Source organism: Bactrocera tryoni, chromosome 5 (genome assembly GCF_016617805.1).
Source record: "Bactrocera tryoni isolate S06 chromosome 5, CSIRO_BtryS06_freeze2, whole genome shotgun sequence".
NCBI classification, from domain to species: Eukaryota; Metazoa; Arthropoda; class Insecta; order Diptera; family Tephritidae; genus Bactrocera; species Bactrocera tryoni.
In genome coordinates this window covers 4,962,029-4,988,183 of record NC_052503.1, presented here as the reverse complement: position 1 = coordinate 4,988,183, position 26,155 = coordinate 4,962,029, and the positions used below count along the sequence as shown (strand labels likewise).

Here is a 26,155-nt window from a genome sequence, read left to right as displayed (position 1 = left end):
GTCAGAATTGAAAACCAGTTCTGATTTTCAATGGTGTCGTCACCAAGATTCGAATCAGCTGTTTACTAATGTGACAAAACTTGCAAATGAATACATTTGGAAGCAATCCTATTAAAGTTTATAATGAGTTCCGAATTAAAGAAAGCTTTTAAGAGATAACATTTATCGAATGAATAAAGGTAAATGGGTGTTACATTTTTTTTCCTAAAACTCAATAATTAAGACATTTCGTGTTTTATACTTATGTTTTCCCCTAAAGAAATAAAGATAAATTTATTCGATGTAATAAAATAACTTGATTTCTTAACTTACATTTCAAATCTGTGAGCGACTATCTTCTTGCTTTGTTTCTGATAGCAAAACCGATAAAATTGGTTTGCGTGACACCCAAAACCGATACAAATTCTGTTTCGAACATCAAACCAAAAATATCTGAATTCATGACACCTACTACTTTTATTGATCGGTTTGAATTCTGCTTCCGAGAACTATCAGATTCCACAGCACTCCTGAATAGTTCATTTAAAATTTGTTTAGGAAGAATTCCATTTATGGTTTGAGAGAATAAAAATACTAACTCGAACGAATCAATTTGTCAAACTTTCAGAAATATATAGTATTTACTCCACTAAATACTTACTGAGTTAACCACCAGCTCCGATCAATTACTGCAAACGAGTATAATAGGTTTATGCATTTCTAGATTTACGAAAACGAGGTTTTTTAAATGGAAATAAAACTAAATTTTTATTTACACAAAATTACATAATTAAAGGAAACACTTTATAATTATTATCGCAAATTACATTTTATTTAAATTCATATGGACAATGCGCAGAACACAGGTCGATCTTGGAATAAGCTGCTCTGATCGCAGTTAGAGAAATCGAACATTGAAATAATTAATCAAAATTAAAATTTAAAAATTTTCAGTAAGTGCTTTGGGTTATTACGGCCTTCAGATAATCGTAAAATATGTATTACAGAAAATTATTAAATTAAAAATGGCGGTGTCGTTTAATCCTAAGCACTAGCGACCGTAAAGCTAGAGTTAGCAGTATCTTAAATCCTTTACTGCGATTTTCACATTGACTTCTCCAAATTGTAATAAAAATTACTTTTTCAAAAATAACTATTTTCATAATGGTAATAAATTATTTAAATACTTTTAAGATATTTGTTTGTGATTTCGTTTTAAGTTTTTATGATATACATATGTAATGCAAAACTGGACAATGCTTAAAGGAGAAAAACTTAAAAAATTAAGGCAGGTGCAGGTGAACTAATACATATGTACATACAAAAGTACTCGGATTAATCAAGAAAAAGACTAATGGGTTTGCCACATATTCATATTTTACGCATATCGAAACGTATCTTTACGGCCGCTAGTAGGCAAATATTTGTTTAAAACTTCCATTTGACTAAATTTTGTTTACTTTATCTTCTTTATCTTTACAATTTTTGACAATTCTGGTTTCTTATACAATAATAGTTATAAATAATAAATAACGATTTATTGTGATTTTGTTTTCATCTTCTCTTTTTAAATTGCACGTAATGTGATTATTTCTTTCTCTAATACTCAACTATCGCCATTTTATATATGTATGTAATTGCGATTAACAGTTAAGGTGTATGGTAATTCGAGCTGAGCATTTGTAACGTTCATGGCAATGCTCTCGTATAATTCAGTTATTTTCTGGGGTCTTTTGCTTATTTTTATTTCAAATCTTAATTTTTCGGATGTTGTTTATCATTTCTCCGTTTAATTTGATTATCACAGCTCCACTTAATGATTTTATCATTTCTTATCATTCATGTTGTTGTTATAACAATTTTATATGTACCTACATTAAGTATATATATATATATATGTATGTATAAGGATGTAAGTGTTTGTGTATATACATACATAGTATATCGGTGTCGTTAATATTTGTTGTTAATATTTTTATTTGCTTAAATTGATTTTCTTATAAGCGTATGTTGTATGTCTTAACGACCTTTGCTACTAATACTCACATTCAATTTCAGAAGTACATAGCTCTCCATTGAAATGATGTATTTAAACGATATCTTTCAACAGAAATCTAGAATCATGAAAAGAAAAAATCGTTTGGTTTTCCTTATAATAATCTAGCTGCACGACCATACCAAAAAGTCTATAACCTCCTCCCCACTTAAGTATGATTTCGAATAGGAATGAAACGTGGATTGTTCAATAAAAGACTAAGAAAGAGATTTATTTTACTCTACAGCTATCGTAACGGCTTTTTAATTACATATACATATGTATTTTATATGACGTCTTCTTGCCGCCTTTGAATTAGAACTGAAGTTTCGATTATAGTGTTTTATGGCTTTGCCTGTACTGTACTGCGTTTCGCCATTGTTTCAATACAAAATTCTGGATATATTATCAAATATTAATCAGGTCAACCAGATGTCAACCCTTCTAACCAAAAGTTCTCATATTGAAAGAAAAAAGGGAAAACCAAAAAGAATAAAAAAATTTAAAAAAAGTAATAAAATTCCGAACTTACATATAGTATATTAATTTAGAAATTTATTTAATACTTTTTTAAGTATCAAATCATATCAAATTGTTCAATTCATATTATGAAATAATTCATTAATTAGAGAATGACAAAATATAACACTAAATAAAAAAATTAGAGTAACTTTTTTCAAGAAAAATTTTTCGTAAATATTCATTGTTTTTCTATTGAAAGATATCACTTTAGTACACATTTATATAGTATTGAACAGTTTTCTAATAATACCAAAAATTTTAACCTAATCATTGAAATCAAACGTTGACCAAAATATTGGATACATATATGTAAAAGTTTCACAAAATATTTGTGCAGCTCGCTCAACTTTAAAAACCAAAAATATTGTGAATCTATAATCTTCTTAATTTCTATTAAATTTTTTGAAAATTTTTACGTATCTCTTGCTCTAACAATGTTTCAACTGAAGAATGGTGAAATACAAAGCTGTCAACTGACTTATTTGCTGAATGTCATGAGCTAGAAAATGTGTTTCTTCTACGAAAATTTCTTTTAATCTTTACTGTCAAATTATCTTTTTATTTTACTTGTATTCTCAAGTATTTTTTGTTTACATTTTGCTGATTTTGAATCTGTTGTAATATATTCGTATTCAACGCGAATGGATGAAATATTTAATTTCGACATTATGAGTGTTAGCTAGATGCCAAATTGTGGTTTTTGTGCTAACGGCACAACTTTATTATATTATTGAAACATTTAGAATGTAATACTGCCTTTTTGAAATGGAACGAAATCTTAGGATTCAAATGAGTAGAGCAATTACTATGTACAAGAATACCATCATCAATTATTTTTTTAAAGATAATCCCAAAGTATATTCTTAACAATTTGCTATGGCACAAAATTACGAAAATGTTAAAAGAGAATGTCAATGCGCTTTTTATGGCTAGTCAAGGTTAATGCTTCCAAAAATAATAAGAATATACATAGATTCACAAATCTTTTTGGCTGCTCTGTTTCAGTTTTTGTTTGTTGTTTGTGGAACACTAGTAAATGAAATGCTCTTTTCTTATGTCTTAAGCAGTTTGATTTCAAGTTATAATCATTAAGGATCACATTGATTTATTGATTGCTGCTTCTCTTAACACTTTCTATAGCACAATGTTGTTTATTTATCGATTTGGCAAACTTCACATACTGCCTTTCTGTTTGTTTTTAATTCTGTTCTTCTTTAAAAGCTATATTAAAAGCTCTTTTGCCATTTTACAATTTACAATGCTATTACTATAATTGTTGTTGTTGTTGTTGTTCACGTTGTTTTTTTTTATTAAATAGTTAATATCACTTAAAACACTCTTTGTTTAGATGTTGCGTTTGCTTGTTTTTGTAGTAGGTTGTTGCTTGCCGCTAACTTATTGTTGTTATGGCGGCCGCATATCACATATCATTTAAATTGCATAATACATATGTATGTACATTTGTTTGCCCATACATACATATACGAGTACATTGGTACAATTGTGTTGTGTACGTACTATAATATACATATAATATTTACCATTTGCCCTGGCTGCATTTGTTCTTATTTTATTGACATACAGAAGCTGTTAATAAATTTGTTGTTTGTCTTTCAATTCTCTCCTCGCTAAATTACTTGGTTGATATATTCATAATTATACTTTGCATCACAATTTGTTGGTTGTTGGTTGTTTATGTTTTGTTTTTTGCTTTTCATAATGCATACTCTGCTTTTGTGTATGTGTTTTTGTTTGTTCGTGCATTTTGGTACTGAGTAGTTGGAATTTTTTCTAAGTTTGTACCACGTTAGGTTCTTAAAAACAGGTTCATGCTGTTAAATTTGGTTTTATATACACTTCTAACACTTTATGTGGTCTACTTTCAAACAAATATGCACACTTTACCAGCATCTTTTGAGCATTGTTGACATTTGAGCTTATTATGTAAAGGTAACTAACATATTTTCTGCTGGATTGAGCAGAGAGCTTTAATTAAAATAAATTACAATTGTAATAATACTAATTTAGATGATCTTATTTTGTAAATGGTAAATAACAGTACACAGGTAAAGGTGACGTTTGTAAGTTACATATAAAAAAAATACATGTGTTCTTTGTTGTGCCCTTTAAAGATATTTTTATAATCATAAAAAAATTAAAATTTGGTAATGACAAGATCGGCTTATATAATCCAAATAGCACGTATTTATAATCATCAAAAATTGTAGTATTCAAGGATTTTTTTTCTAATTCTGGCTAATATAAAAATGTATATGTATATAGTTTTTGTAAAATGCTCTTAGGCTTATAAAAAGATTTGGAATGCTATTAAATTAACACATAAGTCAAATAAATATAATTTCAAAATTTATCAGGCACATTATATGTACTTAAAAGTTGTTCGAAACACATGCATATATGTATGTACATATGTATGTCAGTGCTGAGCTTAAATTTGACTGTTATAATTAAATGTTTTCCTTTCTAAAGATATGTTTTGGATTATTCGAATATTATTCATGACCATTTCATTGTTTATTTGTAAAAGTGTATTCTGTTTGCGGTATGAGACTTTTGTTCTTTAGGCTTTAAAATAGTTTAACACATGTTGTTGTAAAATTTAGCTCTCTGCCCACTGTACGCACATACATATCGATATTTGTTTATTAATTGCTGTCAACAAATTTTACTTAACTAATCTAAACATTTTAATTATAATATATGTTCTTCATCTTACAATGGATTTTGTTGTTGTTGTTGTTTGTCGTTTTTTTGTTGTTGTTGCATTCTTAACGTATGCTGGCTTGCATAAAATCACAGCTTTGTTTCACATTAAACAAAATATTAATGTTGTTGTTGTTTGTTTTTCAATATTTGTTCAGTTTGTTTTTCTAAGAGATTTCCATTCACTTCAATTCGAATTCCATGAATTTCGTCATATTAACTTTAAATTAACGTTCGCTCGTTCTTCATCATAACATTCATAATGGTCTTAAGTCTTTTGAATCTCGTTTACACTTGTAGAATGGTTACATACAGTTACATAAATATACAGTTTTCTTAAAACAAAAGTTTAACACCCATTTGTCGCTGAACAAATTACATACAAATAAGCGTTTAATTTCAAACAATTTTTACATGTGTAAAATATACTTTTGAATGCGTTTAGTTGTCATCAAATGCACCTGCTTATTTTGTTGTTTACAGTGCAGTGTTCTATTAAATTATGTCTATAATATTGTAGCAGTAGTAAGTGTATTGTGAACAAAAATGCGGTTAAGAAATATTATGCATTTGCATTAATTATATAAAGATTCACAAAAATATAAATACATATTTCAATTTTTATTTTTCTACGGGTGCCTTTGGGAGTTGTAAGTCGGCACCTTTGCCTAATATGTTGCTACTTTTTTGATTTATTTTTATATATTCGATGTTATTTATATATTTACATTCTATCCTTTTTCATGTTTATCGTTTGCAAAATTTACATTTTTCGAAATAACTAATATTAACTAGCACAATTTTATATTTTTTTTAGTTTTGAAATCAAAATTTTCGAATGTAATTGTAATTATTCCTGCAGCTAATAAGCCCTAAATTGTGAGGATGAACATAAATATAAGCATTAAATAATTCCGTTATTGGCAATAAATTAACGTCAATTTTAGGTTATGTGCAACTGTTATTCTTTTCTGTTATTTAGTGACCCAATTATAGAAACGTACAAGTGAAGTAAAATTATTTTCTTTATAGTTATTTTTTTATAAAACAAAGAAATAAAATAATATGGAATATATCTGAGCTTTTCATATATAACACAATGCTTATTAGTTTATGTGTGTATATGTAGGTCTATATAAAAATTATGAAATAATTACTTTCGCTGCTTTAGTGAAATCTACAATACATTGTTCTTGTTGTTACAATATTCCGGTGTACTATTCGTACTATAAATAAACAATATGGAGTATAACATCTGAAGATAAGTCCGGCTTGTTGTTAGACTTCCATGGCTCATATTAGATGTTGTGGCATTCCGACACCGTTTTTGGTCGATGTTTTCTTTGTGGTTTCCATTGCCAATAAATTGTTTTCTCCGGGAGCGATTTGTGATTTTATAAGGATCTTTATCTTTGTTAGGTTTGTGTTTCATTTGAGTCAATGTCAATGTCATATATTTAATTACAAATTAATTTTTCCCTCTTTTAGTACAAGAGTGGTTGTTATTGTTTTTTCTTAAACTATAATCGCCTATAGATATATATTTATATAGTAATGAATATGTAGGTAATTGAGTTTTGATGCTTCCACATTTTTCGTTTTTTGTGATTTTTTATACTAAATCTTGCTCTTCAATACGGGTTTTCAATTGATAGTTGTTTGAATTTACCAATATTCTCTCTTTCGCATTAACATACTATATGTGATTTAAAGTTATTGAAAAAAGTATCACTGCAATGCTTTTATATTTCAACTTTTACTTTTACTTTGGTTGTGGTTTTTGTCTCTGTGGAGCTTGCTAAGGTATTTTCGCTATGCACGACGTTTTTGCGCTCATATGTTGGTTTTAATGAATATGTATTATTACTTTACATATTTTTTATGTTCGTTATAAATCTATAGTTAACCTAAAATCATTATTATGCTTTTACTTGCTATGTATAACCGGAAACAAAAGATGAACTCACCTAAATTCGCTTAAGTGGTTGCAATTAATCTTAATAGCCCATATCACTGCGCATGAGATCGAAGACGTATTTATCACGTACATCATCTGTCACTGGCATATAACCTAGTGCTGGATGTAATTTATTTGGGGGTATGGGTTCCCATTTGTGGCCAAGCAAGGTATTTATTTCCTTTAAAAAAAATCGAAATATATAATTTATTGCTTATAAAATAAAAATATGGATTTACATCTATGAACGAGTCCATGCTTGCTTCTGTTGGGGTTTGGTCAATCATTGAAATTTCTAGGCGCTTAAGGGATTTGCCGCGCAGACGTGACATACCAACAATATTATGAGGATCTATTACATAGCCATGTATTACGATTTCCTCCAAATTTTTGCAACGCCAAGCCATCATAACGAAGGGATCTTGACCGGATCGTATAAACAAGTCCATCACATTTTTATTGGAATGTTTGTATGCCTATTTTTAAATTATATTTTTACAAAATAAATTTGTTATTTTTATTAATTTCTTACTGAATCTATCCACTGTATACTCTTCAGCGTGCTGCTATTATTGATAGACATCCAATCTAAGGCCTCTGCGTTCATCTGAAAAAATATATGAACTTGTTTTATATGTCTACATAGAAAAAAATTTTAAACCATCATTATCTTACAATGTCACAAAATAGCACGCGCAAATGTGTTATAGGCATACTACGTCGTAGTATGCGTACTTGCAGCACTTCAACCGCTTCAAATGCGTATACCAATGACACAATTAAATCGATATTGGGAAACGTAGCTCCAAATCGAGCCCAAGATTTATTGGATATACCAGGATGTTGACGATTTACATTGTGAACACAGATTAAAAGCTTTTTCAATGGTAGTATTTCCATGGCATGCAATAGATTCTCATTTAAACAATCGTAATCAAGCGATAAAGCCTAAAAAGTAAATAGATAACACGATTTCAATATTGATTAAATAATTTAGATAATTTCTCTAAAACAAAAAAGTCACCTGCAGTGAAGAACATTTTTGTAACAACGAAGGCTCTATGGTAGGTATGGCATAATTACAGGAGTCGAACTTAATTGAAGCCAGAGTTAACTGGAGCAATGCGTCAGGTTTGCCTAAGGATTTTAGTATTTCAAAGCCATAGTAGGTTAAAGCTTCAATCGCACCTAAGTCCAATATTTTACATGGATAATTTTTACGATTTAAAAACATTTTCAGAGGCTCTATGAAACATCTGTAAATATAAATACAATAATGTTATCAAATTCGATCGTTGAAATATGTCGTGTTTTCCTACTGTTCAATATCGATAAGTTTTTCCTTATTTTTAATCCCAGGAGCGATTATGCCCATATTACTTGTGGAGAAATGTAAACCTCGCAGATTATTACAACGTGCGATCCTATAAATATATATAGTATAAAGAAAATATTCGCTAGAGAAACAATATCATCAATCGAACATCGATTTTATATTGGTACGTACCTGTATAGGATTTTTCTTACTTTCTCGATATGGAAAACGTTCATAAAGTCAAAATTAATGGTAACTTCAGTTGCCAAATTACAAAGGGTTTGCCGAAAAAACGTGTATTGTCGTTCATTGTTTATTTGTAATGTAAACTTAAAGTTGCTGAAAAATCTGAAAATGCATTTACGAGTGTAAAAAATTAGTCTGAAAAACTGTTATTTATGAAATAGAATAGTAGAAAAAACTTTTACGAATAAGCTTTAAATACATATGAACAATAAAGTGTATACGATTATATACTAAAAAATTTGCAGGTAAGGTAACTTGTATCTTATTTTTGCCAACTTTGTAAACAAGTTTTACGAATATTTGATATCTATATTTTGCTTATATTTGCGATACACACCTCTTTTGGAAAAGCACCCCACGCCAGAGACGACACGTTTGCGACGCGTTTAATCGATCTTGTGGTTCCAGGTAGTTATATATTTTACCCAACACGACAAAGGGTAACTGATCCCATGCTGGTAAGACACAGCGGTTCATGACTAGGACCAAACTCAGCACTAATTGAGTGTATTGTAGTCTCACTTTTTGCCTTTAAGTGCGTAGCTGTCGCTTCAATTTCTACACGTCTGTTTTCGCAGCTCCAACTACAACAAAAAAGGGGTTCAATATTTCGTCACATCTGCCAACTATCTACCGTTTATTGAATATTATTTTATTAAACGTTATTTTTCTATGCAACGGATTTAAATTGGTTTTTGTGTATTATATTTTCAATAGTTTTGTATTTTTTTTTTTGCAAAACGACACACAAATAACGACGCAAAAATGAATTGCTCAAAAATTGAAAACTAAAAATTTTGATAATCAATAAATATTTCGAGTTTCAATCTTCTTTTACTTCATTTGAATTGTATTCAATTCAAGAAAGTTAGCTTACCGTTTGTATTTCAACCTTTTTCGCCTTTCAAAATTTGTCTTTATTAAATTTGTGCTGAAACGACTTTCCTAATGCGTCTTTTGCGAAATACCTTTTTATTTTTCTGCATTAGATTTGCTTATGAGCTATTTTTCATTTTACATCAACTCATTTTCAACAAAATAAACACAATATTGCCAGGCTATTTATAAAATAATGCTTCGTCTACACCATGATTCAGTAATATGGTAAAAGGTTATGTTTATACCGAGCGTGCTTGCTCTTACGAAAAAGTACTTGTATTCATAATGTCAAAATCGGTAATTTTTGTTTTTCTCATAAGTTTTCTGATTACATTTTGATATTTTTGCGTTTATTACAATCTTATATTCAGTTGTCACTCAAAAAACGCAATTTCAATGGTTGAAATCTTTGAAAAAATTAATTTTAAAACAGAAGAACAAAACCATACGTCTGGTTTCGACAATATGAATCTAATTACTTTTGACAAGTTGTTCTTTTTTTTGGGCTCGACCCAACCTTTTATAAGGTCTACGTACAGGAAAAATATTTGAACATTTAATCTTACCATTTCGAAAGTACGTTTTCATTTTGCCTCCATCTACAGACGGTTTCAACCGTAATGCCGCATCTTCACTGGCAATGTCCTTTTTAGCAATCTGTCAAATACATTGCCATTGAAGTTGGCAATGTTCTTGTGTGGGCATTTGATATCAATAAATAATCATTTTCGAAATGCCGTCGTTTAAGTAGGTCAAAAATGATAACTGAAACTGATAAAATTTTAATGAGGATCACAAAAAGTGGAAATAAATTTTTATTGTACAAATGTATATATATTAATATGAGCAATGATTGTTACACACCATACATATGTATATGCAATATTATTAGCAATTCAGATTTTTAGCAATCTCAAATTGCCTGTCGAGTGACCCTTTAAGGGGGTTCGCAATTGCGATTGGAGAAAGCATTTTGCCAATGTTTAGAAATTGATACTTAAATAGATTTCATGCCATTCATTGCTAGCAATGTACTGTTATTTTGGTGGTTTGGTAGCGCGATTTTCATTTTAACACGTACGTGCCTATCGTTGTCAACGTCATTGGCAATGTATTGGACAGATTGCTAGCAATGAACAATGTCTGTCGAGATAAATGATGTCAATTTAATTTATTTAAGATAATTTATAATAGTACTATACGTATTATAAATTTTACAAATATATCATATAAATTAGTTTTAGCCGATATCCTCTGTCTTGTATACGATAATATACAAAATTCTGCGATAATTTAAAATTATTAACTTCGAGATACCGTGATTGTTCAGTTTTACAGTCTGAAGGTACATTCACAATTAAGCGACGTTTTCCAATACTTTTTTCATTGACATCTGTGGCCCCAACCTATCAGCTGTTTTATATTTTGATTCTATTTTCGTATATTATAGTATAATAGTAAATTCGACTGTTTAGTTATAATAAAATATGTTACCTTTTAGAAGTTTGCAAAGGGAAATAAAACCATGTCTTCGCCACAACCGTCAATATTCTATATGTGGGCGTACATTATCGTATTTTGGATCAAGCAGTAGTTTTTCAAAAAATTTGTTCAGGGAAACAAATAGCATTTTACCAAGAACATGTTTGATGCTGTTACAACACCGCAGTCTCTCGGAAGTTACAAGTGCGCCTACTATAGCTGCGACACAAGTGCATTCACCGTTCACAGGAATTTGGCATACACTTTCACAAAGTACACCAGTAGCATATATACAGGATACACTGACAACGATCCATGATTACAGCGGATTGACCTGGTGGGCCTCCATTGTCGTATCCACAATACTATTTCGCACCTTAATAACACTTCCATTGGCAATATATCAACATAAAATTATGGCGCGATTAGAGCTGTTGGCTTTGGAAATGCCGGCAATTGTGGCCGAACTAAAAAAAGAGGCGGCAGTAGCCATGAAAAAATTCAATTGGACTGAGAAACAAACCAGACTTGTTTATAATCGGTCGGTGCGTAAGTTAAAAATCATGCATGAATTTATAATTTGAGTTAAATTTTTTCAGTTGAAAAAACAGTGGAATGCATTGGTAGTGCGGGACAATTGTCATCCAGCAAAAACATTTATCGTGCTATGGGGTCAAATACCGTTATGGATATGTCAATCGGTAGCATTAAGAAATCTTGTTCATATGATGCCTGACCCAACAACATTACAGGCACAAATTATTTATACAGAGATGACTATCGGAGGTTTTGGTTGGATACCGAATTTAACAGAAGTTGACAGTTCATATATTTTGCCCGTCACCTTAGGTGTAATAAATTTGGCCATAATAGAAGTAAGTGATTTTATTGCTTCATACATATAAAAGTCTCAAAAGTGAAATTTTATTTCAGATGCAAACTGTTCTACGAAACCGTCCCACTACCCGCTTGCAAAAATATGCGACTAATGTTTTTCGAGCATTGACCGTAGCAATGGTTCCTGTTGCCTGTTCTGTACCATCGGTAAAATATTGCGATTTCGAAATTTAATTTAAATATCAACTGTGCCAATTTTATTTTAGGCTCTTTGTCTATACTGGGTTGCTTCAAGTAGTTATAGTTTAGCGCAAAATCTGCTGCTCACTGCACCTATTGTACGACGTTCAGTTGGCATTCCGCAAACGAATTCAGAAATAGCGGATCCGTATGAAAGAATATGGCTAAGGATGAAAGCACTAACATCAAAAAGCGATCAAAAAGCTGAAGAAAAAGATACAAATGTAACACAAAATGAGACTAAGTCGAGATAGATTTATTTGGTTAACAAAGGGAAATTTTCCGCAGCGTTGGTTTTACTTTTAATTATATGTGTAAGAAAAAAATTATTGTACGATGTAAAACAAATCCTAATTTTTGAGTTTGATGGAAATAAACATCATAAAAGGTACAAATCTTGAAATTAACTTTAGCGCATTTGAATTAGATCAAGAAGTATGCACACATGCATACACATGCACGCTAATAAATATTTGAAAAGGTCTAAGGAAATATAAATGCTTAGATAGTATATTCTTTTAAATATTAGCTTCTGTTTTGTTTATTATTTTTGTTTTTTGCAACAGTGGTGAAAATGTATGCAATTCGTCTGTTAGTTAATTAAATATAAATTCATTAAGCAATATTCGCCTGTTACATATAAATATATTACACTGCTATAACACTCAAACCAATCTAAGCAGATGTATAAATAAGTGAATACATACATACTTACATATTTTGCTATCGGATGAAAGAAGCGACTTATTTAGCTCTATGCATTTACATAAATCTTCAATGTCTCTGATAAGAACACTTATATATGTATGTGCATTCGTATGTATAGCAGAAAGGTCTAGAGATTGCCACTGGCGATAATCGATGCTGATTAGTTGAAGTCAAAACATTGTAGCTTATACAAAAGGTTTTTGTTTATTTGTCTATATAAAATCTTCTAAGTTTCGCATATAAAATGAGTAACATTCCCAACGACTTATAATTCTTTATAGGCAGAAGAGCATAATGCTTTTATGCGCTCCTGCCTTGCGATCCCAAACACATAATTATATGCACACTCACACTTACAACCAAAAAATATACTTGTATAGATGCATATACATACATACATTCATAACGTTCATTCTCTACGAATCCATTGGACATCCAGATGATTCAAAAATTGCTCTCATTTCGCTGGCGCAGTTTTAATTGTCTCTACCACGAGATACTGGCAGCGGAAGCTTAATTGAAATTGAAACCGTTTGTTTGCTTTTAAAACGCAAATACTGTCGGCTGGGAAAACACGAACTTAATTGCCTAAAAGTACATGGGATTTTTCGTGCTTCTGTCTTGAAAAATATTGTGCGATTTTACCAAAAGTTACTTGGAAAATTTACTATATAAATATATTATATGTACATATATTTGTATGATATAAATATGTGCGTGGCTATGTGCTGTGTCAGTTTAATTTAATTAATAAAGGACTAGTGGATCAACTTTTTGCGTACAAGTGCCCTTAAAGATCTTTGTCTTTGTAAATAATTAGAAAAAATTGTGAATTAATTCTGTTTCTTATCGAAAAGAAGTGCAAAATATTTGTGAAAAATTTTTGAAATACTATGAAGAAGTGTTCATAAGAGAAAAAGGACTAAATTTGGAAGAGAAAGTCTTTATGATTGAAGTGAAAATGATTCCGAAGCTGTGGCTTCTTATTTGCGCGACTCACATCGTTATCATTAAGGGTGTAAGTACTTGTTTTTATATAAGTACATACATGTACATATATGTATATCGTCACTTAAAGTGCAAAACAACGTATAATTAAAAAAATTGAAAATTGAGTTTTTATTGATTAGGATTCAGCATAATATATTATTAGTCTATGCCATCATATACATACATATAACGAAGTTATAACCAAATTTAATTTTTTTTCAATATGAAGACTCCGTTTTATACCGTGTTTCTTCTCCTGAAAACTTTTGAAAAGTGATGTTATGTTATTTTACATTTTAGGTGACGATATGCACATATGTACATATACATACATATACTATAAATGTAATATGTGTACATAAATTTGTGGTTGTAGTTTTTTTTAAATTAATATGCGCTGAACATAATCGGAGTTAACAAAAAATTAAACATTAATTTCTTCAAATAAATATATGTGAATGTAGATTTGGGTTTAAGAAGTGTACATAATATTCATTTAGTTGTTATAGTTATATATACATATCTCCACGCGAATATATATGCAAGGGCTGCATATTTCTCTGCAGGAGATTCAATGCGAACTGATACTTCTAGGATCTACATCCATATATTCTTTAAATAGTACTATATAAGTTTGGATTGAGCGTTGACATCAATTATATTGACTTTTAGGCGTCTCTGAGATAAATTGCATGAATTTGTCTATGTTGCCTGTACAAGGTTAGATTTGGGTCAAGTGAAATCTCTTATCACCATTCTAGCCGATTTGTTTTTGTACGTTCAATGTCTACACCACACTGTGCATTGGTTGGATGCAAAGCGGCTAGTAGAAAAACGGGAGTTCTATTGCCTTCATATATGTGGAAATTAGACTAATTACTGTTAAATCTCTTGCCAAATTTATGGAAGTTTTCGTCACATTAAGCGAAGCCTTAATGTATGCTTTGTTTTTTGCTCCTAATTTGCTTGCGATGGATGTGTCTGCATGCGTATATACATACATACATATGTATGTAGTATTGGTACGCAGAGCCTAAAAATGCAAAACACTTCCTTCCTTTAGAATGCTAATGTCGTCTAAGCTCTTTTATCATGCACTGCATATGATGAGTAAGTAAAACGAGTAGCGTGGGAGTTTCATGGGCCGGGAGATTAATTTACTTTTCAAACGCCCATTCAGCCCATAGCGTTTGCACGCAATAATATCGGTTTTTGGATTCTAAGTATTTGAGTCACAGCAAGCGGCAGAGATATGCTGTGTTGTTAATTCTTCGCCGGCATGATTCAATTGGTTTTTCTTTACTGCAACTGTAGCGCGCCGCACTATTTTATTCTCTAACTAAATATGTAAGTAGGGCTTAAAAAATATTTTATTGAAAATCATTCGAAGTTCTAAAGAGTTAAATGCGATTTTCAGCCATGTTTCAGTATCTGAGTTTTGAAATTCAAGGTACATCGCAAATTACAGGCGAAAGCATTGATTTTATCTCTACATTTTGTACACGTTGCTGGCTCAAATGCATTTCTTTAACTATTTCTAATTTTATAAAAAAAATATTAAATTTCATTTTACAGACCTACGACCCAGCTCTTACTGGTATAAAGACAAGAAACTACCATCGAACTTATCCAAATGCTGAGCACGAGCCATATACCAATGCGCAGTCGTATGAACCCAGACCCACTTCCAATAGTAATTACAATGCCGGTTCAGTGAGGTTATCACCAACTAATTCATACCAACACTATGATGGGCCTCGCACTGAACAACAGCCCTCACACAGTCACCAACATCAAACACAAACCGCACAACAAACGGCCTCTTATCAGCAACGCGAATTACCGCTATTTAATCGCAATGCACACGTGCGTCACTCAACGCCAACACAGCGCTCGGAGCGCAGAGAGAGCGTTTTGAGCGGCGTAGAGAGCACGACACCAGACTTTGGCAGTGGTTGTCCGCCACAGCATACAGGGCCGGTGCCGTATGCTTATGATTGCCGGCGTTTTGTCAACTGCTGGCATGGACGCGGTCACATACAGAGCTGTGGTCCCGGTACGGTCTTTAATCCAGAAACTCTTGAATGCGACCGACCTGACAAAGTTGTTTGTGGTACTGCGCTTACAAATGGTGAGCGTAGAGAGCAGCAAATAACTTTGCATAACGCACCGCAGCATAACAAAAATCGCGTTGGGCGTTTAATAGACGCAAGCACAGATAGCGTGAGAGATCTTTGCCCCAACGGCTTCAGTGGATTGGCGCCTCATCCAAATGATTGCACGAAATTCTTGAATTGCGCTAATGGCAATACTCACGTACAGAACTGCGGTCCCGGTACTGCGTTCAGCGCTTCGAAGAAGGTGTGCGATTTTAAGGAAAAAGTTGATTGCGGTGATCGCGAGGAGTCGGCTTATAGAGCAGTGAACAACCGTGATAGCCGTCAGTATGGTATGTACTTGCACGCTTTCGAGTTTTACATTCATTATACCTGTAGTAGACTTAATACACCAAGAAAGTATACTATTGTTGTACAATACCCTTCTACTTGCCTATTACATATACTTTTAACCGGAAGACATTATGAGGTTAACGAAATTCGATTACATCTTTAAATACTGTTATTTTAAGTTGGTCTGTGGCATATTCTTAACTTCTCTTACCGACTTGATTTAGTCAGTTATGATAAATTTAAATACCATAAATACTATTGAACTTATTAAGATTTTGGAATACCTTTTAAAATGATTTAGGGTTGCATTTAAGATTACAAGTCCGTAGGTGCAGCTAACTTTTTCGAAATATTGTTTCAAGTTGAGATATTTGCCTCTTTTTACATCGCTTTTATAAAGGATTCAGGTCTTTGGTATATCTTTTGACATGCTTCACATTATCAAAAATGTGTTCAGTCGATCCATAAGAGATATTGAGATCTTCTGCTATCTCTCTGAGGCCAAAACGACGATTTTCTTTAACCTTTTCGATTAAATGGATATACGATGGCTTCTTGACATCACTTTTAATGAAATTTAGTATATTGTGACCTATTTCGAGATAAAATTATACCAAAAATGTATGTGTAGATAGGTTAAGGGTATTTACATACAAGTAAGTTCATAAAACTAATGTAAGATTATGTAGATGAAGTGTTTTGTCCTTCGGGCGCGAGTGGCTTATACCCACATCCTTACGATTGCGCTCGATTCCTCAATTGTGCACACGGTCAGATGGTGGTACAATCCTGTGGTCCTGGTACAGCATTTGATCGAGTAAAGTTGATATGCGACTACGTGCAAAATGTTGACTGTACAACAACAATTAAAGCCAAATGTGAGTTTAAATGATTGGTGCTCGCTTATCCATCTCTGCGATTGAACGCATTGCGCTGCTCCATTACTAACAACAACAAAAAAGCAAACATATAAACGTTTCGAATGCATGCCATCAAAAACAGTTTCCATATGAGTCACTTAAATTATAATATTTTTTTTTTAAGAAATGAAACAATCATTGCTTATCATCCATTTACGCCGGCTTTTGCTTCTTCTTAGAAATAAAATATTTACATAATTACTTATTACTTAATATTGTATATATTTAAGCATAATAAAATATTCATGAAATACAATCGATTGCCTTTTAAGCCAATTTAAACTATGTGGACACAAATGTTAAACAGAACGCATTGGGAAGAGGTGAGGAAAAAGAAGAAGGCGATATATTCTGTCCACCCGGCGTGTCTGGACACTTTCCATATCCCTTTGATTACACCAAATTCATAAACTGTAAAAATGGCAACACGGCGATACAAAACTGTGTGCCGAACACTGCGTACAGCATATCGAGGAATTATTGTGAATCCAAGGAGAATGTGCCGCTCACAGATCACGTTGCTTACATAGTGTCCGAAGTACGTTATGAATATTGTAAGTGCGCAGTAGAAGTCTCCTATACGAATTTTCTGCTTAAACTCACAAATCTCGTAATTTAAATAGCTCTGACCATTGTCAGTTGTCCACCATCCACGGATGGCCTACATTTATACCCTTATGATTTTACTAAATACATAAGCTGCCAACAAGAACACATGAGCATCGTCGCGTGTGCACCGAAATATGTATTTAGTATATCTCGCAGAGGATGTCTGCCCGAAACTCAAGTGAATATCGCCGATCGTGTACGAAATGCTTGGGAGCTACGACACAACGTCGAATCAACTGAGAGTAAGTTTGGAGTATTGAAAATTATCACTTTCTTTAAAATGTCCTTCCAACTCGACCTTAGCCAGGAATGCAGCACTAAACTATATGAATGAGTTGCCCGAATGCCCTCAAGGCCACTCTAGCCTCTATCCATACCCTTTTGATTGTAAAAAATATCTGCAATGCCTTGACGGTAGGCTGTCTATAGAGACCTGCGATTCGGGCTATGTTTTCAGTTTGTCCTCAAAACACTGTGATCCAAAAGATTTGGTTGGCAATTCTGAACAGGTTCCACTATCGTTTGATGTTGACCAGATTAGCACATCTGAAGGGGATTACGATTACTGTGAGTGGTTTGAGTAATTGGGTATATGTGTTTGTATCCATGATTCCCGGATCTTTGCTCCTTAAACTATATTGTAATGCAAACAATAAAATTGTTAGACCTATACTTTTTTCAAGGTAGTTGTCGAGACCTCGTTTTAAACTTGTAGACAGCGCAATTCAACAAATCTTTCTTATGTATCTACAAAGTAATTAGTTTTTTAACTTAAAATATAGGTTAGGTTTTAATAGCTGATTATTAATCCGGAGATTACACTTGAAAAATTTGAGAAATTTCTCTCACAAGAGCATGACGGCTCTCCCTGCAATGTTCCAGAAAATTTCGACGGTGTGGAAATAAATATTCGCAGTCTTTTCTGTAGAAGTATCTTTAGGTCAATGACCAATCAGCACTTCAATAACTAGAAAGAAACGTACCTTAATGTGCCCTAGACCTCTAAGAGTTGATAATGTTGATGACTGATCATCATTAAGTTTGGCTGGTATGAAATAAAACAGGTTAGTGGGTGAGAATGTAGGAAAAGAAAGTTACCCATAATATTTTTGGCTTCTAATATCATTAAACCGGGTTCATGTTTACAAACACATATATTTAGATGAGATAAAGATTCAATTTATACATGCTCTTTCGCAAACAGTTAATAATAATCTCGGAGGCATACAATTACTTTGTCCGCAAGATGTAAGCGGCTTCTTTTTATATCCCTTCGATTGTACTAAATACTTGTATTGTCGTGATGGTCAAGGGCAAATAGAGAACTGCATTTCTGATAAAGTATTCAGTATATCGGCTAGGGAATGTATAAATCGTAATCTGGTAGAGGCATATGATCGCGTGGAATATTTCAGTGAGGTTCCGAACGAATTCTCAACAGAACTGGAGGCAACTAAAAGTGAGTTCACACATTTTTTGGCGAAATCGAAATAAATAAATATCATGTATCTTGATCTTCTTAGATCAATTGTATGTGCCAAACTGTTCTTTGGGTGCTGACGGACTCTATCCATATCAGAATGATAAAACGAAGTATATAAAATGTGTAAATGGGCGGGCTACCGTTGAGAATTGCATAAGTGGAATGATTTTCAGTAAAGCCAGAAAATACTGCGACTATGAGCCGAAAGTTTACGAATATGACAGTGGCAAAAATGATTATGATACATTCAATAAAGACCACTGGGTTCAAGGCACCACACATGTAATAAGGGAGGGTAAAAGTAAGTTTGTCTCTTTCTTTGAAGTGTCGTCCAAATACTCACAACAAACATTTTATTAGATGCGAACGAGAACGTAGGCGCGCAAATTGCATGCCCTCCAAATTCTGTGGGAATGTATCCACATCCACAAGATTGCAGAAAATTTCTTTCGTGTGCCAATGGCATAGTTGATATCAAGGACTGTGGTCCAGGTACTGCGTGGAGTGTTGAGATGGAAGTGTGTGACTTTGAGAAAAATGTGAATTGCACGGGACGCACGAAGCTACATACAACCGCTAAGAGCACATTTACAGAGGATAAGGTGGCATGTCCATCTAATGCAAATGGTTTATTCTTACAGCCATTTAATGCTTATCAATACATTGAGTGTAGAAATGGCGAAACTAACTTACAAAGTTGTCCACCGGGAAGTGTGTTCAGTATTTCAAAGAGATTATGTCTCTCCGAAGAGCAAGTCAATACCTTGGATCATGTAATGTGCGTTCAAGAGTATTTGACGGATATAAGTGAGTACTTCTACAGAAAACAAATATCACAGTTGAGCTAAAGCTTGATAACCTTACAGCCCTGCACAATAATTACGTCGTCTGTCCGGCACACGCACTTGGTTACTTCATTTATCCTTTTGACGGCTTACTATTTATTGAATGCAAGGCCGGTCATACAAACATACAGAACTGTGCACCGAATACGTTCTTCAGCTTATCAAATAAGATTTGTATACCCTCTACTGAGGGAAGAGACACCGACCATTTGTGGTTAAGTTCAGTTGGTCAGGTTGGTGATAATAGTTTTGGCGTCTACGATCACAACCGTGAGTGGGGGACTGTAGATATGACAGGTGCTGGTACTCACACCCTCAGTCTTGAACATACCGTTCAAACAGCATCATGTCCATCTGGCGCTTCAGGTCTTTACCCTCATCCAACGGACTGCACGAAATATTTGCGGTGTGCCAATGGTATCACTTATGTAATGGATTGTGGTCCTGGTACAGCTTTTAATGCTGCGCTCGAGGTGTGTGATTTTACAGACAAAGTTGACTGCTCGTATAATATGGACCTTAATAATGTAGCTTTGGGCCATGACAGAGGTGAAATTTGATCTATGAAAGATTTCTTCGCTATGTAATGTAATGCTTTCCGAAAACCTCATACAGGTCCCAGCATTCACCGCATCACATGTCCTGAGGGAGCCACTGGTATATATCCCCATCCTTCGGATTGCAGAAAGTTTCTTAATTGCGATAATGGCATAACTAATATACAAGATTGCGGCCCCGGTACTGCCTGGAATGCAAAACTGGAAACTTGCGACTTTATAAAGAATGTCGATTGTTCAGATAGTAAGTGCCATGAGCAAGGTTCCTCAAAAAGTTCGAAAATATTATTATAATGGCAATGTGTGGTAATTACCTCTGAAGAAAATTGTTTGCATTTGAAATATAAAGAAATTAATCTGTTGTGTTTTTGGACATATTGCCCTAATTTTTTCTAAATCTGTCACAATTTCCAACCCTTCAATTAATTTGCATTGATTTTGAAAAACACTTTTGGATTCAGAAATAGTTTTAATGTACAACCTCTTATGCTAAAAAGCCAAATTATTTCGTTTCAGTTCACAACGTCCCTGAAAGTAATCCTAACGCAAACTATCAGCCTCCGACAACACGATCGAACTACCGGGATTCAACACAAATCGGCTGGAGGCAGCAACACCATGAGCATGGTAGTTCTTCTCAAAGAACTGCTAACGATAGACAAGCTTATGGAAACGGTGTGCCACCGACATCTACTCAAACGGGCAGTTATGGAGATCGTTGGTCTAACATGGATGTGCAACGCCCTATAGCTAGTGACATAACTTACGGCGGTGTATATAGTGGCGATCGACAACAACGTCTACCTATGCACGGCAGAGAATTACAACAGCATGGCAGTTCAAATAATTGGATCGCTTCCGGCTCTGCAATTGATCGGCAAACGCCCACACAAAGCGTCATCTACGAAGAAGGCTCGCTGCAACCAAATCGTAATTATAATACTTTCAGCACATATACAACTCCTCTAGCACCTTTCAAACCTGAGTCCGTACCTGCTACATCAGTAAATAGTAATACATTTACGAATGAGACAACAAACATTTACTACGCACAACCTGTTGGGTCTGAAGAAAACACGGAGGAAGTATTTGACGATTCCAGAATACCTACACAATCTTCAAACCATTTGCCAATTAATAAAAATGAATTTAATGTTGCACAAACTTCGAACAAATGGATTCCAATACCGAACCAAGAGCTTTTGCCACCGAAGCGCACTCCTGAGCCGCAAACTGAAGAACAAGATTTTCCACCACAAAATATCTTTACTCCAGCATCTTATATTACACCTCCACCCGGACACGCTCATAGTTCTACGGCGGACAGTTCGACATTTGTACCGCAAAACAAATTTGACTCTTCTAATCTCTATGGCGGCTTGCAACCACCACCGCCACCGCCACCAGCTCCCACAATCCCTCAAAGTCTTTTGTCGCATGCTTCAAATCCTGTTCTCAAGTTTGAGCCATCAAGTCCAACTAAAGGTGGCCCCTCGGGTAGATCCCTAGACGAAATCGAACCTATCCGAGGTTTCAGCACTAATGCTCGGGGAAAACCGCATTTGCTTTCTCATCCTTCAAGCGTAAATGCTTATAAAACTGACATTGTCATGAGTACACCTGCGACTTACCTTCAGCCGCCTGCATTGCCCACACCTGCAGCTGCAACTGCAACTAGATCATATTCGACGGCTTCGACTCGTTTAAAGCCTGTACACAACGTGCTAGAGAATACAACAATAGCAATGTTCCCTAAAGATCCTCACTATAGTGGTTCATATTCAAATGTTGCGCATGCAAGTCCACCAAAGTCTGTCGATTTTGAAGACGTACAGGCTTCTGAAGATTTACTTATGGCTGATGCTTTACGTCTACTTTTGCGTCCCTATTTTAATCGTAGCGGCACAATTTCGGAAGAAAATGCCGATAATGTCGAGGGTCACATAATGAAACTCTCACCCAAACTTACTTCACACACATCCGTCATAACTTCATCAACAGATAAAACTATCAAAAACTCGCCGGTTGGTGCTGAAAATGAAAAGGAGGTTGAACTTATACTTGCAGGTGAACAACATAGTTTGACCACAGTCCCAACCCAGAATAGCACTCACGAAACACGTACTGAGCTTTATTCGAAAAATACAAGACAAGAGTCGAAGACTAATTCCAATTGGCACAATCACGGACATAGTCGCGAATTTCACCGTAAACATCCAAATTTGCTTGACCCCTTTAATGAGGACGACCACACAAGTACTCATACACATCATCGACACAATCATAATAGGGCGTATCACCAGAGACACCCCGAAATACCAAATCCGTTTATAACACCCGAAGCACCACAGACCACAACCAATTTTGAGTTGAGTAATAATAACCTACCAAATCCACATGCAGAGAACACGACTCCATTCAGTGTGAGACCCAGGATCGATGTGAGGAGAGAAGATATTAATTGTCAGTTTGATTGTGGAAATGGCAATTGTGTAAAGTCTCATGAGGTGAGTATCAGTAAACCCATCATTATAATTTCCGTAATGGGTGAACAATATTTTCCCTTAGGTTTGTAACGGTGTTAATAATTGTGGCAATCGAAAGGATGAAGAGGATTGCAAACATTTGGGTTACGAAGTGCGTCTGGCTGGTGGCGAAAGTTCAAACATGGGGCGTATTGAGGTTAAAGGTAAGTATACTTTGCAAATAACAATTTGGTGCCGTTATGTTCCTCAATAGATACGGGCTTTAGATGTTACGACAATGACTAAACACCCAGATCACATTCAGATGGTTGGAACTATTATTCAAGGACGTTTGATTTTTGATACAGATTCGTCTAAATTTCTTATCTTGTCATATTTGATCTTCAGTTCGTTGCTAAGGTTTCGAACTATGCAGACATCAATAGCTTTATCAGGAATTTACTTTCGATTTTTAAAAAATATATGCAGTGTTTCGGATGTTTGTTGATCCTTTCGACAGGTAAAGGTAAAGAGTAGATCTTTGTTAAAAAAGCGTTGGAGAGAGAAAAAATAGATTCAAGAAAAACTTGAATGCTGTCTTAGGTCCTGCCTAGTTTTAAATCGATTCTGCTTAAGCAAATAGAACAAGATTACCTTACCTTATCATATTTTCAATAATTCATTTCGGATATTACGTTACGTATACTTTTACTTTTGGCAGTTCTTGGAAAATGGGGATACGTGTGTGATGACAAGTTTGGTCTAAGTGATGCTGAAGTGGTGTGCCGAGAACTGGGCTTCAAATTGGGAGCAAGCGAAGTGCGTGGCTTTTCATATTACCCACCAACAACGGTGGATGTATCATTTGCGATGGACGAAGTCGAATGTCGCGGAAATGAAACATCTCTTAAAGAATGCAACTTTAAAGGTTGGGGAGTTAGCAATTGTGGACCGGACGAAGTAGTCGGTGTAGTTTGTAAGGTACCGCAACTTAAATGTCCCAACAACTACTGGCTGTGCAGTACCTCACAAGAGTGCATACCACCGGCATTCGTGTGCGACAATACTCCAGATTGTGCTGATAAATCCGATGAAAGTGAGACTGTTTGCAATGTACGAAATCAGTGGGAAACACGTTTTATAAAACCTCTATGTTCAAATGTTAATTTGTATTTGTATTTGTTTTGCAGTCTCCCATAAAATATCGGCTGGAGGGTGGGCGTAGCCCGAATGAGGGACGGCTCGAAGTACGATATCGTGGTGAGTGGGGTACTGTATGCGATGATGATTTCGGTTTGAAGGAGGCTCGAGTTATGTGCAACTCAATGGGTTTCTACGGAACACCGGTGTGAAAATATATTTTTTCTGTTCAATGAACAATGAATGAACTTTTTATTTTCCAGACTATTGTTAAGAACAAATATGGATCTGGTAGCGGACCCATTTGGTTGGATCAGGTATCTTGCTATGGCAATGAGACCACACTCGACCAGTGTGGTCATTTTACATGGGGCGAACATAATTGCAATCACACTGAGGATGTTGGCTTAAAGTGTACACAGGGCGCGCCGCCACGAAAGGAGATCTCGTCGCCACAGTTGAATGATTATGAAAACACACAGAGAGAGTTGGATGACACACAACAACAGTTAGAAGATATTGGCTTATACTCCGAACAATGGGAACGTAAGAGCAAGGCGGTGGGCGATCAAAGACGTTGCGGCCAATTCAAAAACAATCTACTCGATGAGTTTGCACATCCGGAGGAGCGTGTTGTGAACGGTAGCATTGCGAAGCGTGGTCATCATCCTTGGCAGGCCACGATACGCACACGAGGCAGGGGTGGCATATCGAGCCATTGGTGTGGCGCCGTACTAATTTCCTCCAGACATTTGTTAACTGCTGCACATTGTCTTGCTGGCTATCCAAAAGGCGCCTACCTTGTGCGCATGGGCGATCATTATGCAAACATAGCAGAATCTTCGGAAGTTGATTCGTTCATTGAGAACTGGTATGTACACGAGAAGTTTCGAGATGGCTCCCATATGAACAATGATATTGCCGTGATTGTGCTGAAGACGCCGGTGAGATTCAACGATTACATTCAACCGGTATGTCTGCCGAACAAGGGTGCGGCACTGGCAGAGAATCGTTTGTGCACAATATCCGGTTGGGGCTCTATAAAGTCTGGTGTTTCGAGTACGTTGCATTTTCCAAATAAGAGTTAAAAATACTAAAAACAATAGTTCATTTCTCTTTCAAAAAAACACATATTTAGCACCCTCAAATATCCTTCGTGCAGCGGAACTGCCAATTTTGTCCGATGAAGTTTGTAAGCAAAAACATGTCTACGGCGCATCTCTCACAGAGGGTATGTTTTGCGCCGGTTATATGGACGAGAGCTCGGATGCCTGCGATGGTGACTCTGGAGGTCCGCTGATTTGTCACGATGAAGGCATGTAGTGCAATTGCACAATATATGAAATTTATTTAACCAAAAAATTACATTTTTACTCTCTTCTAGATGGTGAAACATTGTATGGTATAATCTCATGGGGCCAACACTGTGGTTATGCAAATAAGCCCGGCGTTTATGTGCGTGTGGAGAAATACGTTGATTGGATTTTGGAAAAAATCAATATTTCCATTCAAAATAAATTGTAAAATAGAGAAATTTAAAATTTGTATATCGTTATACATACATACATATATACTTATTAGCTTAGAAATGCTTGAATAGATTTGTAAAATAAAGGGGAATGTTTAGTTATTCCAACATTTAACTATCTGTGGATTTCAATGAAGCAAATGTTAATACTTTGTTACTTACCGGTCAAATTCCGGTTGTATAAATTGGCTGTTTTGGGAACGGGGAAGGTTGTTCTATTGAATTTCGTTATGAAATTTGTAAG

At 34.5% G+C, this 26,155-nt stretch overlaps 3 protein-coding genes across 6 annotated transcripts; 2 read left to right on the top strand and 1 right to left on the bottom strand.

Annotated features, from left to right (window-relative positions):
- Positions 1–5,686: 5,686 nt before the first annotated feature.
- On the bottom strand, positions 5,687–9,785 carry LOC120778006 (F-box only protein 33). 2 transcript variants are annotated; one of them, XM_040109668.1, is made up of 10 exons: positions 9,656–9,785; positions 9,116–9,362; positions 8,725–8,880; positions 8,537–8,641; positions 8,242–8,473; positions 7,893–8,165; positions 7,750–7,824; positions 7,457–7,693; positions 7,228–7,398; positions 5,687–7,167 (listed from the first exon to the last, which is right to left on the bottom strand). In XM_040109668.1, exons 2-9 carry the CDS (start codon positions 9,253–9,255, stop codon positions 7,258–7,260), a joined length of 1,359 nt encoding a protein of 452 aa, XP_039965602.1. In that variant the 5' UTR covers positions 9,256–9,362; positions 9,656–9,785; the 3' UTR covers positions 5,687–7,167; positions 7,228–7,257. The 2 variants fall into 2 exon arrangements, with proteins under 2 accessions (XP_039965602.1, XP_039965603.1); XM_040109669.1 differs by having other exon boundaries at positions 5,687–7,156.
- A 1,327-nt stretch (positions 9,786–11,112) lies between these two features.
- LOC120778838 (cytochrome c oxidase assembly protein COX18, mitochondrial) lies at positions 11,113–12,623 on the top strand. The gene is made up of 4 exons (XM_040110860.1): positions 11,113–11,684; positions 11,739–12,014; positions 12,073–12,183; positions 12,243–12,623. Exons 1-4 carry the CDS (start codon positions 11,145–11,147, stop codon positions 12,468–12,470), a joined length of 1,155 nt encoding a protein of 384 aa, XP_039966794.1. The 5' UTR covers positions 11,113–11,144; the 3' UTR covers positions 12,471–12,623.
- Positions 12,624–13,420: 797 nt separating this feature from the next.
- Positions 13,421–26,029, top strand: LOC120776390. Of its 3 annotated transcripts, XM_040107002.1 has the most exons (19): positions 13,421–13,942; positions 15,490–16,363; positions 17,054–17,242; positions 17,557–17,838; positions 17,908–18,135; positions 18,197–18,460; positions 19,098–19,352; positions 19,417–19,677; positions 19,737–20,183; positions 20,243–20,770; positions 20,837–21,022; positions 21,295–21,708; positions 22,846–23,285; positions 23,347–23,467; positions 23,965–24,356; positions 24,434–24,589; positions 24,647–25,442; positions 25,522–25,698; positions 25,768–25,907. In XM_040107002.1, exons 1-19 carry the CDS (start codon positions 13,871–13,873, stop codon positions 25,905–25,907), a joined length of 6,222 nt encoding a protein of 2,073 aa, XP_039962936.1. In that variant the 5' UTR covers positions 13,421–13,870. The 3 variants fall into 3 exon arrangements, with proteins under 3 accessions (XP_039962936.1, XP_039962934.1, XP_039962935.1); XM_040107000.1 differs by having other exon boundaries at positions 21,295–23,285; positions 25,768–26,029; XM_040107001.1 differs by lacking the exon at positions 17,054–17,242 and having other exon boundaries at positions 21,295–23,285.
- The last annotated feature ends 126 nt before the right edge of the window (positions 26,030–26,155 follow it).